General features: G+C 37.5%; 1 protein-coding gene across 1 annotated transcript in view; it reads left to right on the top strand.

Annotated features, from left to right (window-relative positions):
* Positions 1–20,198, top strand: part of LOC131033585 (truncated transcription factor CAULIFLOWER D-like) — a 198,152-nt gene extending 177,954 nt beyond the window's left edge. The window contains exon 6 of the mRNA XM_057964819.2: positions 19,893–20,198. Within this exon, the coding sequence (XP_057820802.2) occupies positions 19,893–20,198 (306 nt within the window). The remainder of the gene's footprint in view (positions 1–19,892) is intronic.
* Positions 20,199–24,074: the final 3,876 nt, after the last annotated feature.

The raw sequence follows: 24,074 nt of genomic DNA on the forward strand, positions 1-24,074 counted from the left end.
TTGTTTTTCTTGTTTACTGCATTACTTTGATTTATCGGTACACTGTATTGACATGGTTTACATGTTTTAATTCAAGTAAATTAATAAACCGGTTAGATACTAATTCACCCCCCCTCTTAGTATCTTTGGGAATCCTAACAATTGGTATCAGAGCTTGGTCCTCTATTTTCAAAAGTCTAACAGCTTGAGGAAGATCCTGACACCGATAGAGATGGAAAACTTAAGAGAATAATTGAAAACAACTCTTTCAGACTATGATGCAGAAAAGGTGAAGAATATCAAACTTGAAGATGATCTGAAGGCTCCTCAGGATATCATTCAAGAACTTTAAGAAAATTACACTATAGAAAGGAATAAAAGAAGAGAACTTTGTGAGAAGATGCAGAAAGAGGGAGATGAAAAGGAAACTCTTAATGATCTGGTAAACAAGCTAAGACAAGAGATCAGTACAACACAGAATGAGATGTAGGATATGATTATGAGATTTTGTAAAGAAATTGAAGATAGGAAGAAGAATGAAGAAGACTTGGCCAGAAGAATAAATGATGCTGGAAATGAGAACACAAGACTTAGTCATGAAAATGATATGTTGAAGATAGATTTAATGCACATACAAAATGACATAACTGAACTCATAAGACAAAAATGAATCTTGGAAAGTGAACTAACTACTGCAAATCATCACAAAGAAAAATTCAAGAAAAGTTCAGAAGAACTTGGTGACATGCTGAAGAATCAGAAACCTAATGGTGATACAAATGGGCTTGGCTTTGAAGTTGGTGAAAGCTCTGGTACTGGAAACAATAATGATCATAGAAAACTAGTAAGACAACCTACTACTTACAAATTTAATGGCAAATGCTTTAACTGTAACAAGTATGGTCATAGAGCAAATCAGTGTAGATCTAGAAATTATCAGAACACCAATACACCCACCGATCAATGTTCTAAATGCAGCAAAGTTGGTCATAATTCAGAAAATTGTACAATGAATGTAAGATGTTATGTTTGTGGAAGATTTGGACATTTATCTGTAACTAGGAATATAGAAATCATCAAAGCAAATAGGAATTTGGCCTAGTTCAATCACGAAAACTAAAATGCAGTGACAAGAATCCTAAAAACACTCAATAAAGACATGAAAACAAGACATCAATTCAAACGCAAACCATTGCAAACTTGAATGTCTCCTTCATGTGGCTCCATTGTCCTTCTTTCTCCTTCAAATAGCTTTATTTGTGGATCTCACCTACTAGTGCATAAGCATGATGTGAAAGCAAGTAGACAAGATGATAGCGCAAGAATACTAGAAGCGTGATTGATTTGACCAGGGACTTTGATTGAAGAAATTCATCCAATTTATAGACAAATTGGAGAAAAGATCAGATTAGCATGAAAGTGATTCGAATAGAAATTCAAATCAGGAATAGAAAAATTATGACAAGTGTATGACAAATTGCTATGCAAGGATTTATGACAATTTATGACAAATTGCTATGCAAGGATTTATGACAAGAATTTGAAATAGAAATAGACATTTAGGAATTTAGGAGAAATTAGAAAATTAGGTTAGAAATAATGACTTGGAAATTAGGAAATTGATGAAAATTAGGTAAATTAATTAATAATTTCTCATTCATTAATTAATTTACAAAAATAGGAGGAATTAATTAGCCAATTAAATAAACATTTAATTGTGACAAGAAGACTTAGGATAAATAAATAAATCATTTATCCTAAAGAGAAAATGGAGAGAAAATGACAAACAAGGTTAAATGAATAAATCATGAAACCCTAGAAGATAAATTAGAAATGCAAGGACGATAATTAGGTCTTGATGTAAGATTGATTTGATGTTGATTCGATCATGATTTTGAATTGATAAATGATTCATACTGATAAGTGATTTGATTGATAAATGCACCAATTGATGAGGAACAATGACTAATTGATCCAAATTGACATGATTGAGAAGGACGACGATCAATGTCAAATTGATCACAAAATGATAAAAATGACAACAATCGATGATAAAATAGATTGCAAAACGACAAGATTGGAAATGACCACGATTCGATGACAAATCGATCGCAAGATGACAAGATTGAAAATGACAACGATCAATGACAAATCGATCACAAAATGACAAGATTGATAAGAGGACAACGATTGATGATGAATCGATCGTAAAATGACAAAATTGAAAAGAGGACAACGATTGATGACGAATCGATCACAAAATGATAAGATTGATAAGAGGAAAACGATTGATGACAAATCGATTGCAAAATGACAAGATTGATAAGAGGGAAAAACCCTAATTAGGATTGACGATGTCCAAAATGATGACAAATGAGCTTTGCACATTGATATGATAGGATAAGATTGACCAAAATCATGATTGAAGATTGTTGTCGACAAGACCAAATTCAAGAGCGAGATAAATGAAGAATGTAGAAGAAGGACTCAATGCTTGCAAATGATAAAGACCAAGAACGCAACATAGAAGAAATGTTAATGCGATGCAAAAAACCTAAAATAAGGCAATGCACAAATGTTAAAGTATGACTCCGCAAGCGTTGACCATTTTTAGGTGTCTACATTTTGCCCCTCTTTAAGACAATGCAATTTTAAGCATTGTTTCAAAGAACAATAATGAAAATGCCCTAGACAATGACAATGATAGAGCACCCTGATTTGGACATGTACAAGGAAATGTAGCCCATAGAAGGAAACATTAAAACTGACAAAATGTGCCCCAATTGTGATGCAGAGTCGACAGTATCCATTGATCACACGGGAGAACCAACCTGACTGCTTCATGTTATGACATAGACTCAGGAGCATAGACAGAGATACATTAGCAGGACTTGGAATATACTATATCACATTCATGCCTAAGATTAGGGCAAACATAGGACTACTCATCGTATTGGCAGAGCGATGGCATTCAGAGACCACCTCATTCCATCTAGCGACTAGAGAGGTGACTGTGACACTAGAGGATGTATGGTGTATCCTCCGCATTCTAATTCATGGAGAGATGATAAAGTATGACCCAATGATAGGGAGAGATGCTTTGTGCAGATTATTTGAGTGCGACGCAGATGATCTGGATATCATAGAGAGGGACATTGGCTGGGAGACCATGGCATCAAAGTATGATCAACGATATGTGGTGATAGCAGTGGTGATAGCATGCCTACTAGTAGGGGATTGATAAGGACATGGATTCCCTACTAGATGGGGAAGAGTGCTAGAGCGGATGGCGATAGAGGGGACTGTGTATGCATGGGGACCATGTGTACTTGCTATGCTATATTTTTAGTTGCATCAGATAGCATATCAAGGAGTGCAAACTTTGAGCTATGGAGTCACACTGCTATAGGTATGGGCATTTGAGCACATAGCCATATGTCAACTGATTGCAAAGAGATAGGTAGTACCACACCAGCCATATGTGTACTGTTATGGGGGAGCACTGATATAGGGTCCGTTTGGATACATATTGTATTGGCGACATGAGCTAGACAGATTGAGAGAGGTCACATGGAGGCCATTTCTTGATTGCCCTGGATGGTTAGATAGTGAAGAGCTACCATATTGCAAATAGGAGAGGTACCTGATTGGGCAACCAGTGAATTGCCAGATAGTGATTGAGATGTACCTACCGGAGAGAGTCAGATGACAGTTTGGAGAGAGGCAGGATGTACCTAGAGGGACTGCACACTTTGTCCGATCTCACAGAGAGACGAGTCAGTGGGGGAGGATGATTTAGCCACACATTGCATATGCTGACTTCACACAGCTACAGCAAAGACAGTGGGATTGGAGATCAGATGTGGTGGACGTCGGGACAACAGAGGAATATGAGCGATGGTTTGCACGATGATGGCCAGTGCCATTGACAGATCCTGATATTCCGGTACCGAGGAGACAAGAGGACTTCCCACTCGTAGGAGAGGAAGAAGGAGATGATGAGGATGGAGATGAGGATGAGGATGGGGAGGAGGATGAGGGGGATGATGAGGATGGAGATGATGAGGATGATGACTATGAGCCAGATTCAGCCGATCAGGAATTAATGTAGGATATACCCATAGAGCTAGAGATAGCTAGGATAGAGGAGATGGAGATGTGTAGGGCTACCATAGCGAGTCAGCATGATCATATTACGACATTAGAGAGACAGAATGCCAGCTTGAGGACAAAGCATGACCAGTTAAGATCAGAGATAGCCAGACTTACAGTGCCTCGAGATACAACAATAGCCCAAGCACAGCGAGAAGAACAAAGAGTCACTGAGTATATTGGATCGATTAGGGATGCCAGTGCACGTGAGATGGCACAGATGTTGGTAGAGACCAGAGAGGAGATACACCATTGGAGGGCACTATATGAGACTACAGTTCCACCAGAGTAGAGAGCATCATCATATCGGGCACGATCGAGGACAGAGAGTAGGGCATGCTCTCGGAGGTCAATGAGCAGCATGGGGGTGAGTGGACCTATGAGACCACCACAGCCAAGACCTTGGATAGGAGGGACATCATCCTTGAGACATGGCGAGGATGAGGAGGACAGAGGGAGCACCCAGTGACAGAGGCACATGCTCCTTCGAACAAAGACAGATGTAGTTTGACATTATGTAGTCATCTTGCGGGCCATACTTAGGACAGACAGTCCAATTTTATACTCTGATATTATTTGGATATATGATATGATATGCATCGATATGATGGGATGCAATGTGTTATGACGTATGTTTATTTTCTATGTATGGATGGCATATGCACTGTTTATGTACCATTGTGGAACATATATGGATATATATTTTATGTGTTTTTGATGCGTTGTTAATATGAAATGGATAAAATGCTTGATATGATGCTCGATGTGATGTTTGATATAATGCAAATGTACTAACCAATGAATGCAGGATGTAGCATATGTGTTTGGGGAAATCGGAGCACTAGACCGAACTGACTATCCGAACAGATGAAAGAAATGTTAGTAAGAAGAAACGAGACATGGGACAATTAGAGACGAAGAAAAACTTGCTTTCAGTAATGCACTTTGTAGGTGAGAACCTTTATTTAATGTAGCAAAATGGATGCATAGCATCATGGCATTGGAGGGCAAAGCTGAAACGTGTTGAAATGTGGCGACTGATCAACAAAGTACTGTACACTCAGCATGTATCCTCACCGGGGTCCGGGGCTGGGCTGGGCCCCGGGCAGGGGTTCGAGGGCAGCAGCCCCCGAGAAAAGCAAGGGTTTAGGGGTGGCAGCCCCCGAGAAAAAAAATTTTGCCATTTTTCGTTGATGAAAACTAACATTGTAATAAAACCCTAAAAAGGCCGACTTTGTTTGTTGCCCTAAAAATGCATGTTATAAGTGGCTGGGATGCTTAAGGCATTGTAAGGTTGATGTACTTTTTTTTGCTGGATAATAAGAAAGACTGGACGGCTGTGTATGGTGGACGTAACCCATTCTGGGTGAACCACGTTAAATCTCTGTGTTATCTATGTCTTGTTTTATTTCTTTATCTTTTGTATTTAAATCTGCATATAATTGTTAGTTCATATTTGCTTTGGATCTGCTTGAAACCCTAACAATTGGTATCAGAGCGAGGTTTTTTGTAAATTGGCAGGACTTTCAGATTTGAGTGGGAGCAATGGAGGATTCCAAATTCAAGGTCGAAAAGTTTAACGGCCAGAATTATCAGTTATGGAAAATGCAGATGGAGGATTACCTGTATCAAAAGGATTTGTGGCGGCCATTGGAAGGAAAGGCAAAGAAACCGACCACAATATCAGATGAAGAGTGGGACATTTTAGATAGAAAGGCACTGGGATCCATTCAATTGTGCCTTGCGTTGTCTGTAGCATTCAATATAATAGAAGCAAAAATGACTGTAGATTTGATGGAAACATTGGCTAAGTTGTATGAGAAACCCTCGGCTTCGAATAAGGTATTTCTTATGAAGCGTTTGTTTAATTTGAAAATGGGTGAGGGAGGATCTGTAGTAGAGCACTTAAATGAATTTAATACAATTACCAGTCAATTGTCTTCAGTAAAAATTACCTTTGCAGAAGAGGTTAGGGCTCTCTTGATTTTATGTTCTTTGCCAAAAAGCTAGAATAGCTTGGTTATAGTTGTAAGTAACTCTGTCTCTGGTAAAAATACTTTGGTATTTGATGATATTGTTGGTGTTATACTAAGTGAGGAAATGCGAAGGAAAAGCACAGGTGAGACTCCAACATCATCGGGTAGTGTTTTGAATGTGGAGAACAGAGGAAGATCAAAGGAAAGAGGAAAAGGCCCTGGGAATGAGAAGTCACGAGGGAAGTCAAAGAAAGGATGCTCTCAATCTAGAGGAAAGAAAGATTGTTGGTACTGCGGAAAGCCTGGTCATCTAAAGAAAGACTGTTGGTCTCGAAAAAATAGAGGAGGAGACAAAAATGAAAATGACAGTAAGGAAGCTAATATTGCAAGTAATACTTTACAAGATGCTTTAATCTTATGTTTGGATAATGTTAATGATTCCTGGGTAATAGATTCTGGGGCTTCATTTCATGCTACACCCCATAGAAAATATTTTCTAGATTATGTTCAAGGTGATTTTGGATAGGTATATTTGGGTGATGATGAGCCCTGTCAAATTGTTGGAAAAGGAAAGATAAAGATCAAGTTGCAAAATGGTAATGACTGGTTTTTGCAGGAGGTAAGACATGTTCCTAATTTAAGAAGAAATTTAATTTCTACAGGGCAACTAGGTAGTGAAGGTTGCATAGTTACCTTCTCGGACAATATGTGGAAGGTCACTAAAGGATCATTAGTAGTAGCTAAAGGTGCGAAGGTAGGCACATTATATCTATGTACTGGTAACACTTACTCTACCTTAGCTGCTACATATAAAGTTACTGCAGGGACAACAACAATAAATGTTGCAAGAACAGATTCGATAATGTGGCACCATAGGCTTGGACACATGAGTGAGAAAGGGATGAAAATCCTTCACTCCAAAAATCTATTGCCAGGACTAAAGAAGATTGATTTAGAGTTCTGTGAAAACTGTGTTTATGGTAAACAGAAAAGAGTCAGATTTATCAAGGTTGGGAAAGAGAAGAAGAGTGAGAAGTTACAGCTTGTACATTCAGATGTATGGGGACCGGCTTAGGTATCATCTCTTGGTGGCTCTTGTTATTATGTTATTTTTATTGATGACTCAACCAGAAAAACATGGGTATATTTCCTAAAACAAAAATCAGATGTTTTTGAAACTTTTAAGAAATGGAAAGCTTTGATTGAGAATGAGACAGGAAAAAAGTTGAAGTGTCTCAGATCGGATAATGGAGGTGAGTATTGCAGCAAAGCATTTGAAGATTACTGTTCCTTAAATGGGATTTGAAAGCAAAAGATAGTTCCAAGAACTCCACAGGAAAATGGTATGTCAGAGAGAATGAATAGGACCATCATGGAACATGTGAGGAGCATGAGATTGCATGTTGGATTGCCCTTACATTTTTGGGTAGATGTTGTACATACTGTTGTCTATTTGATAAATAGAGGACCTTCAACCCCTTTGGATGGTGGTATTCCAAAGGAGGCATGGACTGGTAAAAAGGTAAATTATTCTTTTCTAAAAACTTTTGGTTGCGAAGCTTTTGTCCATGTTGATAAAAAAAACAAAACCAAGCTTGATGCTAAATCTCAGAAGTGTACCTTCATTGGATATGGGATAGATGAATATGGCTATCGGTTATGGGATTTTGAAAATAAGAAAATAATTAGAAGTAGAGATGTTATATTCAATGAGAAGGTTATGTATAAAGAACAGATGCAGGAAAAGAAGCATGAACAAGACAAACAAGAATATGTGGTGTTGGATGAGATTCCTAAAAATGAAATGCCACAGGTACCTGATGCTTAGCAACAACAGATTGTCCCACAAACTCTTGCAAGTGTTAGACATTCTACGAGGACAAGTAGACCCCCTAAAAGATTTTCTCCTTCTTTGTATTCTATTTTATTAACGGATTCTGGTGAAGCAGAAGAATATGAAGAAGCAATGCAGGTGGATGTCAAACAACAGTGGCAGCTAGGCATGAAAGAGGAGATGGACTCCTTGATGAAAAATAAGACTTGGGACTTAGTCCCTTTACCTATAGAAAAAAGAGTCTTGCCTAACAAATGGGTTTATCGGCTGAAGGAGGAGGAAGGAGGTCAGAAAAGATATAAGGCCAGATTTGTGGTAAAAGGTTTTGCACAGAAAAAGGGTATAGATTATGATGAAATATTTTCTCCAGTTGTAAAAATGACTTCAATTAGAACTGTACTTAGTCTTGTGGTTGCAGATGATTTACATCTTGAACAATTAGATGTCAAAATAGCTTTTCTCCATGGAGATTTGGAGGAGGAAATTTACATGTTGCAACCACAGGGATATGAGGTCAAAGGTAAGGAGAAATTGGTGTGCAGGTTGAAGAAAAGTTTGTATGGCCTAAAGCAAGCACCCCGACAATGGTATTTAAAATTTGATAGTTTCATAGCTGAACAGGGTTATCATAGATGTCATTCTGATCATTGTGTATATTTTAAGAGATTTGATAATGGCAGTTATATTATCCTATTGCTTTATGTTGATGACATGCTTGTTGCTGGGTCTAACATGCAACATATAAATGATCTTAAACAGAAATTAGCCAGGTCATTTGCTATGAAGGATTTGGGTGCAGCTAAGCAAATTCTCGGTATGAGGATTACACGGGACAGGAAAAATAGAACCTTGAATTTGTCCCAAAGTGAGTATATAAAGAAGGTGTTGAAAAGATTTAACATGCAGAATGCAAAAGCAACTAGTACACCTTTGGCTAGTCATTTCAAATTGACTAAGGAGATGTGCCCAAAGGCATAGGAAGAGGTTAATAAAATGTCTAACATCCCGTATTCATCAGTTGTTGGCAGTCTGATGTATGCAATGGTATGCACAAGGCTAGATATTGCACATGCAGTGGGAGTTGTGAGCAGGTTTATGAGTAATCCGGGTATGGAACATTGAAATGCTGTGAAATGGATTCTTCGGTATTTGAAAGGAACTACTACAAAGGCATTATGTTTCAAAGAATCTAATGCTGCTCTAAGTGGATTTGTTGACTCTGATCTGGCGGGTGATATTGATTCACGGAGGAGTACTACAAGGTATGTTTTTACTATAGGGGGAACTGCAGTCAGTTGGATTTCTAGGCTGCAAAAGGTTGTTGCACTTTCAACCACTGAAGCTGAGTATGTTGTTGCTACAGAAGCCAGCAAAGAGATGATTTGGTTGCAATGTTTTCTAAAGGAATTAGGTCAGACACAAGAGGATAGCCCTTTGTATACTGATAGCCAGAGTGTCATTCATCTTGCGAAGAACTCTGCTTTTCATTCAAGGACAAAGCACATTCAGCTCAGGTACCACTTCATCCAGACTATTTTGGAGGAGGGTCAGTTACGGCTTGAGAAGATTCACACAAGTGAGAATCCTGCCGATATGTTCACAAAGGCAATTCCACAGGAGAAGCTGATTTCTTCATCAGTTTATGTTGGTCTTCTTGATTGATAATTGTGGAATTTATACCAGTCAAGTCCTTGTGTTTTATCCAGCGGATGTTGCATGTATAGTGGTGTCATGTAGTATCAGTCTCCAAGTGGGAGATTGTTCGGTGTGGAGCCTGATCAGTCTCCAAGTGGGAGATTGTTCGGTGTGTAGCCTGATCAGTCTCCATGTGGGAGATTGTTGAAATGTGGTGACTAATCAGCAAAGTACTGTACACTCAACACATATCCTCACCGGGGTCCGGGGCCGGGCTGGGCCCCGGGCAGGGGTTCGGGGGCGGCGGCCCCTAAGAAATTTTTTTTTGCTGTTTTTCGTTGATGAAAACTAACATTGTAATAAAACCCTAAAAAGGCCGACTTTGTTTGTTGCCCTAAAAATGCATGTTATAAGCAGTTGGGATGCTTAAGGCATTGTAAGGTTGATGTACTTTTTTTTGCTAGATAATAAGAAAGATTGGACGGCTGTGTATGGTGGACGTAACCCATTCTGGGTGAACCACGTTAAATCTCTGTGTTATCTGTGTCTTGTTTTATTTCTTTATCTTTTGTATTTAAATCTGCATATAATTGTTAGTTCATATTTGCTTCGGATCTGCTTGAAACCCTAACAAAATGCAACCCTTTTTGAAAAAGACAGACACATTGCAGACAAACAACAATCACAACAAAAAAAGAAAGGGACCATGAACCATCCCGGTCACTCTAAATCACTCAATGACATCATCAAGCAACATAGGAACATGATTGAAGATAAATCAATAAATGATAAGACTCGCTAATTTCATCAAGTCAAACAAACATCTTGATCTTCATTGTCAAAATTTGAAAGTGTTGATAGGACGATCATGTTGTCTGGTTTCGAGCATATCACACCCTGTATAAGACCCATGATAGTAGTGACAAGGACAAATCATATTGATGTTGATGTGTGATGGATAAGACAACTTTGATCAGTTGGAATGTCTGGTTTGATTGAAAAAGTTCATCTGTTTATGCATGATTTCATTAAAGCACAGTGTGTGATTACACGTCGTTGGATGTATACTCAGTGATCTGTCTTATGCACCAAGAGGATATTTTTATTTTGTTTTGTTTTGCTTTTCGAGTGTGTACAATTTTTTTGTGTTCATGTTTTTCAGGACTTTATTTGATTTTTTAGGGATTTTTGTTCAAGACATTTTTCAATTTTTTTGGATTATTTCAGGACATTTTTCAATTTTTATGATTATTTCAAGACATTTTTCAATTTTTATGATTATTTCAGGACATTTTTCAATTTTTATGATTATTTCAGGACATTTTTCAATTTTTATGATTTTGCCCCCAGTGTCTAGCAAGGCAAGGAATATGACAGGTGGATAAACAATCTTTCTGAAATGTTGGTGGATAGAGGGAAGACAAAGGCCTTTTATTATGGAGACAATACGGATGCAATTTTCAAGGGCTATTGCATGATGGGACAAGAGACTGGATATGGCAATGTAAAGCAGTGACATGGCATGAGGAACATGTCAAGAGGTTTTTGAAACCATGTTTAAATTTTGCGTCTTTATGTCAAATCAAGATCAAGGAATGAAAAAGAGTGTATGGATAGTGATAAGATATGGATAGGATAAGCAAGACCAAGAATGGATAAGGGACATGGACTGAAGGTCGGGATAGGATACAGGATAGTGGCAGAAAGTTGCAATAAGACAGGGAATATGGATGAAAAGTTATAATAAGCAAATGGATAAATGACCAAAAGCTGTGATGGACTAAAAGCTGCAAACAAGATGCATGATGCTCATGAAGATCCTCAGCCTTGTCAAGATCAAAAGGTGGAAAGGGAAATTGAACATGAGGAACAATAGGATATGAAGGGGTAATGACATGGTATGATAGGATAATGAAGGGCAATAGGATATGAAAGAGGAAACCTGCCCCCAAGTACGGTATGCAAGAAGTTCATAGATTACGCATGACGCCTGTTTGCCAAGTTTTTATCATGGTACTTGCCCAAGGTGCCTGTTTGCCAGGTTTTCACCAATGGATGAATTATTTTTTGCGTTACGTTTTTTTCTTTTGTCTTTTTTTTTTCTCACTTTTTTTTTTTGACTTTTTTTGGATTATTTCAGGACATTATTTGATTTTTATGATTTTTTTTTTTTTTGGAATTTGACATTTTAGAGAAGATGGACACATGATAGGGGATGGAAGAAGGACTCAAGCATCTTTTGTTTGGATAGTAGCCTTGAAAAAAATTGACCATGACCTTTAAAAGTATGCTCAAAGACGTTGGTAGGATAAGGACATGGAATATGAGATGGAACTAAGGAAAGGATTTATGCAAAGGATTGGATCAAAGGGATAGAAGGATGGAAAATATGCATTGGATAATGGATAGGGTATTGGAAGAATTGGGCTTCACTAGATGGAAATGAAGGCAAGATCAACTTTGGAACACACCTTGACGGGTGGTGGATTGATGGAGGAAAAATGGATCTCAGATTGTGAGATTTGGATAGAGGAATAGCTTGGGATTTTGGGACATAAGAGCCCAAAATGGATGATGAAGGTGATGGAGGAACAAATTTGAGAGGTTTGGATGGAGGAATAGCAATTTTGGATGCCAAGTTGGATGTTTCTTTAGGTTTTTGTGCTTCAAGGAGCCGCTTAGGGATCCACATGGTTTTTGATTTTTCATGCTTTTGTGGTTCCTTGGAGTGCATTGCTTGCACAAGGGATTTAGGAACCCATATAGATTTTGACTTTGCTTTTTGAGCAATGGGCCTTTGTGGCTTTTTGTATATTTCTTTTTCTTTATAGATCATATTGTTCTTTGTTTTGACATGTTGATTATATTGGACATGTTGATCCTTAAATACATGTGGATTGCTAGACTTATGACTTTTATACTTGGCATCCAAATTGCTTGGAGGGGGAAAGGAATGCATGGATGGATATGAATGAAATGGACTTCTTTTGGATGGATGAAATTTACTCAAGGATGTATGCCTTTGCTGACCTTGCATAGAGAATGAAGGAATATAAGGACCTAAGATGGATGGAAAGTATGATGGGGAAGGTGTATGTTATGATTTTGATGGAGGGATACCAATGTCTTGAGAGTGAGTTGTGTAGACATGACCCTTAATATCTTCTTTGATATGGAGGGGTTCTTTCTCATGAAGGTCTACTCCTTTTTCTTTATGAATATCTTGACTTGTAGGATGCTCTTTTATTTGGGAAGAAGATGCGAGTCCATTATGTGGTGGATATGAGATGAGAGAAATAATGAGATCTTGAAGTCGATCGGATTGCACCAAAGTGGAAGAACTCATTATGCATGTCGAGGGTTCATGAACATCTTGCACTGACATGTTAGAATCGTGAGAGGGATTAGGATCGTGAGGGGGACTAGGATTGTGTTGTGGACATGGTTCAATGACAAGCTCTTCAAGAGATGGAATGGGAGGAATAATGGGATCATCACAAGAAATACGATCTTGGAGTGTATATGGAGGATTAGGACATGGAGATGGAGGAACAAGTGGATCTTGTGGAGGATCTAAAGGAATGATAGGGTCTTGTGTTGGAAATGAATTTGGAAGGATACTTTGATCTTGACAAGGAGGAAGATCATTGGATTCCTCTTTAAAGGTGCTTTGCTCTTGACTTTTAATGGAATCATCGGAAAAGATGGAAGGGATATCTTGAATGTCAATGGGATTTGAAAGGATATTGTGTTCTTGGATAGAATGGACAGGAATAATGGAATCATTGTGAGTGTCTAGGGAAATGGGATCCTGGTCAACAATTGGATGGGATGATAAGGTTTCAGGATCTTGATCTTTTCTTTAGGACACATTTCTTCATGCTCTAAATTATCCTCTTGACATGGGGTTGGACTTTGGATATGCATGGAGGATTCTGACAAGGGATCAATGTTTTGGCATGAAGGAAATGCACTTTGAACATTTGTGATGGATTCTGGCAAGGAATCAATGCTTGAACATGAGGAAGAGGGACTTCGAATGGGGTCCTCTAAAACAGGTAATGGAAATAAAGTGCATGGTGGCATTGGGTCTTGTATTTCTGAAACATGACAAGGATGTGCATCATGAATTGGATTATCTTGGCAATCAATTATGGATAGCCCTTGGATAATTGCATCCTTGGGTGTATTGTTTGATGAGGACAATATGGAAGGTTCTTGTGAAACTTCTAAAGGTGTAGGGATAGATGCCACTGGAGAGTCAATTTGTTTGTGGGGGGATGAGGCATTGCTAGACATAACTGTATTATTTTGATCTTCCTCAAAGAACTCACTTGGTAATTTCCTGAAGAGCATTGCAATAAATCCACCTTTCTTTCAAGGTTTTGACATGGTTGTATCTAGAATTTGAACGTGTTTTTCGTTTGATGTCATGTTTTGATATTGGACTTGGTTCAATTGTTCCGACATGTTTGAAACTTGGCTTGGTGCATGTTGCAAGTTTTGTTTTTGAATTTGTGATTGTAGTTGTTGACATTGATATGTTGATTGAACTTGTTGATATTACACCATTGGTTGAACTATTTGTGGACATTGTATAGTTGGTTGGACATATTGTTGAAATTGAACCATTGGTTGTGTTGGTTGTATATGTTGGACCATTGGTTGTGTTTGTTGGAAATGTTTGAACTGTTGAACAATTGGTTGAACCATTGGTTGTATTGGTTGAAAATCTGATTGATAGTAAACACCTTCTTGTTCTTGTTGTGGAGGCACATCATGTTGAAATTGATGTTGTCTCCTTTCTTGAAATTGTTTCATCATCTCTATTTGGGAGATGAGAGCTGGTATGTCTAATCGTTCAAGAAGAGATCTTACATCAATTGGCTCAATCTTTGGATTTTGACCTGGAAATTTTTGAAACATTTTGGACATTTGTGATCTATTCTTCTCAATGTTTTTCACTCTTTGTTCCAATATCTCCTCTTCTTGGGCTAGTTTCTCCTCTAGTTTTTGTATTTGGACATTTACATCATCATGATAAGTTTGATCCAAGTTCTGAGACATGTAGAGATTGGATTGACATAATTGATTTCTCAATTGTGATGACATGGCTTCGTAAGAAGGTTGAGACCTCATTTCAACAAACATGTCACTATGCAATGCAACTAATGGGATTGACAAATGCAACCTAAAAGATGACAATGCAACTTAATGTTTTTGTTGTTTTTCAAGATTTTGACAAACTCATGAATGCAATTCTAAAAATGAGACCCTTAGGAAATTGAAATGATGTCTAGACCTCAAAGGACAAAAGGACCAAGTGACAATAGGACAAATTGACAATGTCTCACCTATATGCTTGGATACTAAGCTAGGTTTGACCAAATGACATTGATGACAAAAAGACAAAAGTTTGATAAGGTCTAGACTTCCTAACAATGACTTAGGGTTTATTCAAAGATTTGGATTACCCAAGTATGACAAACCAAAGTTTTGACACTATATGCAAAGGGACAATTACTATGCCAATGACCCTAATATGATATGATAATGACCTAAGCTTAATGAAGAAACATAGGGTATGCAAATGCAAATGTATGACAATGTCAACCTAAGTTTGAATTATGAAATGGTATTACTCTAATGCAAGAGGACACATGCTAAATGGATGACCCTTATTGATATGCAAAGGAGTATGGCCTAGGTGAAACATAACCTTGGTAATTGACAATGAATTTGCAAAATGCAAACCTAGGATGAACCTAAATCTAAGTGACATGAATGTTGAGACAAGATTTTGAAAAATGTTTGACAACCATGTTTGAAGGTGTTTTGAACTTTGTTGAATGAAATACTCTTGTCTTTAACCTTGGTTTGAATCAATTTGTCTTGTTTTTTGAAATGAGACACAACTCAACTTTTGACAAGCAAAGAAGACAAGATATTTTAACTTAGACTCAAAACAATCATGCTTATTCACACATTTCTTATGGTAGGTAAGGACAGTAGGTACTTGAGAGGTAGACTCGTTATGAGATTCAAGGAGAATACATAGATGCTTGACCCCACGGGCTCCCCTCCACAACACTCACTTCTCAGGGCAGCCAAGCATCAGTCCCCATGGAAATCTCCCCATGGCGAACTTAGTATCTCTTCCAAGTATCCGAACTTGTCCTTCTCAAGCAACTAGAAGGATTTTTGGCCTCTAAATACAAGTGTAATGCTCCGCCAGGAAACCCCTAAGGTTTAAGTTAAAAACACTCGAATAGAGTGTGAATTTTTTTTTTTTTATAATAATAATAAGAGTAGTTAATGAAAAGTTACAACATTAAGATAGTTTGGAGTTATCTAAAACTAGATAACACAGCAGAAGGCTAAACGATCCTAAGGAGTTTCCCAATGCGATTACATAACCTAGTACCTAACTCAACTTGCGTCAAATGATCCATAAATCTGGGTATCCTAATTGTGGGATAATGCATAAGACATGATTATATATATGTTCAATGATATGTCATCTTAGAATTTTAGGAAGCGTTCATTTACTTTGGGTGGTTAGGAGGCCATCGAGAGGATTATTTACTCCATGTACATTAACACCTATTTAATTTAAGAGACCTCCCTTAAGGTTCAATGTGATAACTATAACAAAGTTCATTCATTTGGCTTTTAACATAACCACCCACATTTGATGTTTTTCTTAAATATTAAAAGTATGGTTAATAAGATGAGATTCGTTCATTAAGGAATTAAACTTCCATTCATAGAGTGAGGTTCCTTCTTTTGAATCCAAGCATAACCAACTAATGATTCATAGTTCTCTTATGAAGGATAAAATGTGAGTAGCCGTAGAGTTCATTGAAGTTTTAATAATGCTAATAGATGGGCTAAATTCCTTAAGATGAAAATGTATTAGGACCACATGAGTTCCTCCTTTAAATTAGAATATGGTTAGCAAGATGACATTCATCATTTCAAGATTAGAATACAAGTTCATAGTGTCGTTCTCCCATTAGGATTAGATTATAACTAACTAAATGTGTGTCACTCTTTTTAGTTAAATGAAGTTAATATGAAAATATACATTTACTAAGATTAAGATGTAAACAACTATACAACACTTCCATTTTTTAGTTCAATTTTAGCAATCATAAGAGATTCTTTTATTAAGGTTACTGTAGCGTCGTAAATTGTACGCACTTGCTAGGGTGGTACAATTTCACACCTATTTTAGCACTCGCCTTGGCGCATCTTGCATTTTGCATTGCATTTCCCCTTTAGCACTTAATTAATCAAATTAATTAGGTCTAAGGTTCTATTTTATCATCTCCCATATCATAAAGTTGGGCCCTTTTCATTAAAGTGTGCCCCTTTCATTTTATTCCTCTAATAAATCATTTAATCTAAAACCCTAATTAGGTCCTATTTTGAACTTGGGGGCTTGATTTCGAGGGTCAAAACATCTCAAAAACACCTGTAACTTCGGGATTCGCTCTAAAATCATCATATCCGACGGTACTGAAAATTTGGTGAAAAGTTGTCGAGACCATGGCGCTCGGAGTGCACACGGTCCCGGACATTTTTCCCGAAATATTAGGAGCGCAATCCAATCATAAAATAAAGCTTAACCCCAAGAAATTGGTGGGAGATTCAATCTCTAGGTCGGCCAAAAGTTGAAATTAAGACCTAGGGTTTCATATATAAGAGCTCTCTTTCTTCATTTGAAAGGATGGGGAATTTTTGGTTTCAAGGACCTTCTATGCAGCGAAAGAGCAGATCTTTGAAGACTTCAACAACATTCAACATCCATCCATCAAGCATCCATCAATTTCATTCATCCATTTAGGGCTTTGAAGGCATTGAAGAACAATAAGGGATCACCGACTGAAGATTGGCTTGTACCCCTCCCTTGGGGTTGGGTATGATTTCATGTTGTTTTCATGTCTTTACATAAGCTTCATTATATCACTTGTCTTCGTGCTTTAGATCTCTTTACATCTTGATTTGGAGCATTTACATTATCATTTACAAGCAATTAGGGTTTACTTTCTAGGTTGCTCTAGTTTGCTTACTTGCATTTTAGGATCTTGCACACACACTACTTTTACAAGACAACTTGGCCGTGGAGTTGGAAATCACCAAAGCGGGGGTTTGACTAAGGCAAAACCCTATATAGCCGCCCACCATACCTTTTTAGATATAAGTGCAGGTTTCAAGATTCGGACGACGCCGCAAGTTGCAGATCCAACGGAAGCAGACGGAGAGTGAACTTCACACCAAATTCCAGCCCAGAAAGCTAGGACAGGGGCGTGGGGCGCCCTGGTCCTGCCAGGACAGGGGCGCTGGGCGCCCTGGTCCCTGGGACAGGGGCGCTGGGTGCCCTAGTCCTTCTATCAGACAACAAGTTTCAGCATTTTTGACAGCTTTTCAGGTTGCAAAACAACAGTTTCAGGAGCAGTTTCAGGAGCAGTTTTAGGAGCAGAATCAGGACAGTGGCGCCCGCGTCCCCGTCCCAAACATTTTCACTCAGATTTTAACTCCGGGTACACATCTGCATTCTTATCTTGTCCTTGTGTTTACAGCTTTCCATTGTTTAACCTTAATTCTGCAATCTTGTTATTAGTTCATACTTGCACTTTGGGATTAGGAATTGAACTTGTATCATTTTATCTTTCAATTACAACAAAGGAATAGAAACCCTAATAGGTAGCCCGTGGCTCTCTCTTCCATAAAAAGAAGTAGCCAATTGTGTGATACCTCTAGGCTCTTTTGTATTCCACAATGTGTGTCAAAAGGTAGGATTAGGACATGTTAGCCTAGTCTCGCTTTTTCCCCTACACAATTACAATTATGGATAAATAGTTGAGTTAACCCAATTTTCAAGTTAATTTTGGTAAGGATTATTTGTTGAGATTAAAACTTGCAATAACTAAACAAATTCATCCAATATAGTGAAACATAATTAACATGGCGTTACTCATTTAAGAAGATAAAAGTAAATACCTATATGATGTTCATCCTTTAGATTTCAACTTAGAAATTATAACATTAATTCTATCTTTGTTTCCCATACTCATTTGTTCAATTTACATGCTTAATAACAAGTTAATCTGATGTTGCAATCTAGCAAGATTATTTTCACTAATACTACTTGTAATTCCCATTTTCAAAATACTTTTACATAATCTTAATTACAATATTTTATGAACCTGATTACTACATTTGTCAAGATGAATAATTTTATGCACTTAGATTTAAATTCATTAAATTCACACCATACACTTATACAAGATATCCACCATACATGATAACTTAAAGCATGAAACAAAGGAAGCTAAAACATCGCATAACACATATATGATCTCGGAGTTCACCCCTAAGGGGCTACATCTCCGGGTCTGCTCAACTACAAGACCCCTTTGGCATTATAATATAGTTAGGAACTTACATAATCACATGACTTTTACATCTTTGCCACTAGGCGAATACAATCAATATACAATAGACACCTCAGTTGGAATTTACATAATTGGTCCCTTCTAAAGAGGATCCAACTGAACACTTCAAAGCAAATACAGGAATTCTAATGACTGACGATACTTTGACTAGGGGCGTAATTCGGCTATGACCAACACAAATAACTAGATAACAGGGTCTGAAAACAAATATATCAAGGTATGCCGCCACCCTAAACAAGGCAAATACGGATCTTAAACTTACAACATTTTTTTTTTAAAAAAAAAATGTAATGTTATCAAAATTTACATGCATCCTACTAGCATTTTGTTGAAGTAATAGCAAAATATACGAAGATAAATTTAGATTCATATACCAAGAAAACTTCTCATTAACATGTATTACCAAGCGTTAACCAAAGTATAATTATTTCAAAGATCTCCAAATAAGACCATATTTAATCTCTTTTCCAAAGATTACTCCCCGATTATAATTGGTTCCCAAGATTAAATGTTAACTAATATAAATCTAATAATCCATGATTAACGAATCCCCCTCTCCTTTTATCCACAGATTTAAACATACACAAACTTTGTATTTAACGTATATATATATATATATATATATGTATATATATATATTGACATTAAAATCTAATTTCCAAAAAAATAGGTCTTCCTACATTTATATTACAACTTCTTTTAAACTTTCCCATGACATTTTTCTTCCATTCTGTAAATGTCAATATTATATATTATTTTTTTTAACAACAAATAAAATATATATAAAAAAAAACAATAAAACAAGCTTTATATTTATCTCTTTTTTTTTGAGAAAAACCCTAAACTTTGAGGCAGGACCCTGCGACCCACAATGTGGACGCAGGTTCTGCAAGCCATATTGTGGACGCAAGCCTTGTGGCCCACATTGTGGACGCAGGCCCTGCAGCCCACATTGTGGACGTAGGTCTGCGCCTGTGGCCCACACTGTGGACGCAGGTCTGCGGCCCACATTATGGACGCAGGCCCTGCGGCCCACTCTGTGGACGCAGGTCTGCGGCCCACATTGTGGACACAGGCCCTGCGGCCCACAGTGTGGTCGCAGGTCTACGAACCCGCGAGGAAGGAGAAGAGGGGGGGAGCGGGGATGGCGGTGCGAGTTGAGCCTTGGCTCCTCCGCCCACCAAACCCTAGCCCGAAACATATAAAATTTATTTTCTCCCCTTTTTTTTTTGTTTATTATTTATTTTCATTTATTTATTTATTTTTTTAAAAGAAACACATGGCCTAAACATAACTGATAAAAAAAAATACAATTTGAACACCATTTTTTTTTTAGTAAAATAAAAGGAGTCTTCAGAACCATTTTCTCTCTTCAATATGTTTCAAGAAAACATAATAACCCTTGAATCCAAGGCAACCAAACTTTCAAAAAAGAAACTGAACTAAATCTTTAGACATTCATGGTTATCCTATTTTTATCCAGCATTTCATGGAGAGCATTCAATCACCAAATTTGATTCAACAATAAATAAAAGGGTAGGTTGAAATACTACATCCAACGCATTCCGGGAAGAGTTTGTTGAAGAGCTCCACCTGCAACTCCAAGCAAATCTCCCATTTTTCCAAAGTTTTCCCCCATCTCCATTTTTTTTTTTTTTTCCCCCCCAAAAAGAACCCCCAAAAACATTTTCAAACTAGGTTAAATGAGAAACCCTATTTTTGCCCTAATTTTCAATTTCGAATTTAGGCATTTATTTTTAAAATAAAATAAATGAAAATGAAATTGGAAGTCATTCATTTCCATTATCTATTACATCTTATTCACTTTCCTTCTGAAAATTAAAATGCTTCTATTTCTTATTGGGTTTTAAATTTTAATTTCTCAATATAAATTTTAAGCCTACTTCAAATTTCGAAACTATTGACCGGGTAAGGCGTTTTGATTAATTTAATTTTCTAAAAATCAATCTTTTATACTATATCAACTATACAAGTAAAAAGGAAATAATTTCTTTTTAATAATAAAATTTACCCTTTCTATTCCAAAATGCGAAAATGATAAATTTTATTTCTATTTCCCAAATGATTTTAAATCTTTCTTTTCTAAGACGCATAACTCATTAAATTCGTTATTATTAAAATTAGCTATTAAATTGACTCGCTATAACATAATAAGCGACCTTTTTAAATAAATGACTAATCTAATGAAAGAGTCCTATTTATTCTAATTGTCTCAACTACAAATGCGTAAATGAGCACATTAATCCAAGTTAAATACCTTAAGCTTGCTACAATAATGATTAAAGCGATCTCTTTAAATTAATGATTAATCATATAAAAGAAAACTACCTATTTTAAATTTTCTACATTACTAATGCGTACATCCACACATTAAATTGAATTGAATATTTAGAATAACAAACTCCACTTACCCCGCGCAAGGCATGCAAATCGAGGAAGTCCACCAAATCACACGACACGCAACCCAACGAAAAGAAATCCCCATGAATCCACACACGATGCTCACCTGACCATGGCTAAGGCAAGACGAGAGTTTAATGACCACCAAATCTGAATTCTAAGGATGAAGGAAACATACTCAACCTTGCAAATCCCCAAAGGAGATGAACCTCGCCTTAGGCGGTGTCGTACCTGCAATCTCCTGCACTCATGAATCATGCAAGCATACATATACATATACATATTCAATGAAGGCGTTAGCTCGAGATTTATCACAAGAGTTAGGAAACAATTACATATACACAAGAATCGATGCAAAAGCACAATAATAGGTATGCACGATTATTTATATTATCTAAACTACACATAGCACCACGGTTAACCTACCATTCAAGAATGCCACGTAGGAAGTCAACCAAGGTCAAACGGGTTTTACAAGTCCAACTAGGGTAGGGGCATTACATTCTCCCCCCCTAGGCTCCGACTTACTCCTGGAAGTCGCAAAGATAAACGGAAGTCCTGCAACACTTATTAGCCCTTAAATTCAATTAACAATTATCAATTTGCACAACCTACTATTTTGCCATCCTCTTAGAACATTATTCATAAATCCTCTACAAGCGTCATCATCCATTAACAAAAATGCATCTAACATCATTCACATCTTCAAATATTCTATAATTTACACACAATCATAGTAAAGATACGAGACTTTTTTCCTTTTTTATTACACCAAATTTAAGCAATTTAAAATATATAGACACAATTATCATACTCATTTATCAAACATGACAAGAAAATATGCTCTCAAGGTCAATTTTTCTCACCAATTCATCTCTTTCACAAAACTTTATCGCATAGAACTAGCTTCAAATATCATTTTTTTTTTTTTACAACCAAGTTACTTCCGACAAATAAGAGCAATGTAAGAACTCAATTGTTTACACTTTTCAGACATACAAGAACCCTTCCAATGACTATGCCCCATAACATAGTGACAAGTTAATTCCATTTAATCCATGATTACACATAATATCCATCCATAAGACTGGTTTGCACAACACAATAGGCCACATGTGAGCATGTCTAATGCTCGGTCAAAGGTAACATATATGATCCACATCTCTATGCCTGCTCTTAGAATAAATACATGATCAACAAATGTCCAACATCTCACTCGAGGGCTTGATGGTGCTAGGGTACACCATAGCGGTGCTACCTTCCATACAAGTCCCTCGTGAATATCCCTTGTTGTGTAAGGTGTTTAGCCTCCAAGAGATAGTCACCACTCATAGGTAGGTAGTGGATCCTAGCTGTTTCCCAGCCTCACATACCTCCATCCTCAAGGTTCCCTGCGTCTACTTCCTCGTATACACTCATCCAAGACCGTATCCTACGTTCTTGGAGAGGAATTCACATTGCAACACAAGACCAGCATACGAAAACAACAAGGATAAACCGGTTTAGCCACCAAAGTACAAAAGAGTAAAGATAATAATTGTCAATTCCAACAATAAGACAAGAAAATAATTTCCGGATTTGCAACATCAAATCAAGTAAGATCAAGATTGCAAGATCGTGGCTAAACTGTCAAGGTCAAAGTAAAATAAATTACTGGCCCACAAGGAAATAAATAATTAAATAAAAGAAAATCATAAGTGCACATTACATCACTACGTGACTAGTAGCTAGCCACCAAAGAGGAAGGAAGGAACAATCGTCTAGCTATCCTAGTAGCTCATCATGTGGTGTGGCCAAGTCACACATCCGCATGGCATGGCAGTGTGCACCTCGGCATCACCCCGCATCACGTCGTCACGTGGCATGGCTCTACCCTATACCTAGCGGTAGGCCGCATGGAAATGTCTACTACATCCCACATCGTGTCTCAGCACGGCATGGCAATACTCCAAGCGGACAAAGCACGCAATGGACGTATCCCGCATGGTAGTGTACCCCGTGGATAAGGCATGCGTCGGTCACACTCCGCATAGCGATGTTCCTCTCAGGATACTCGCCGTAAGCCAGAGGTATACATGGCTAAGGTCTACCCACAAGTCTACCAACACTAGTCAGTTGGCAACTTATATAAGAAAATAACACGCCTCTCATGAAGACAAGGCAACAGATGCTCCAATAGAATCCATCAATATGCTCAAAAAAAACTGTCATTTATATGCTCAAAATAAGGGGTAGGAAGTAGGCTGGCACACATGAACCTCGTAAATTGGTTCATCACAAGGGGAAGTATAGAGTGCACCTATGTTATAGCTTCATTACAAAACTATATTTTTCCTCAAAATAGGGAAGCTAAAGTCGCTTCGCGTCGACATTACTCGTACGTTGTTCATACTATTCAAGGAATGGTGACTTCTACTACTACCCCTTCACATACTGACTTATCAACAACCCGTGGGTTGGCACTCAGTAAGGAAACAAATAAGCAACATCACATAGATAGGTATGGTTTCCCATACTCATAAGCAAACATATTCCTCATGGTTGATTACTTCACCATCCCATGGGCACACATAGCAAGTACGGGTTTCTTACAACACACACAGAATAGCACCATCA

The sequence above is a fragment of the Cryptomeria japonica genome, chromosome 3, assembly GCF_030272615.1.
Source record: "Cryptomeria japonica chromosome 3, Sugi_1.0, whole genome shotgun sequence".
Lineage (NCBI taxonomy): Eukaryota > Viridiplantae > Streptophyta > Pinopsida > Cupressales > Cupressaceae > Cryptomeria > Cryptomeria japonica.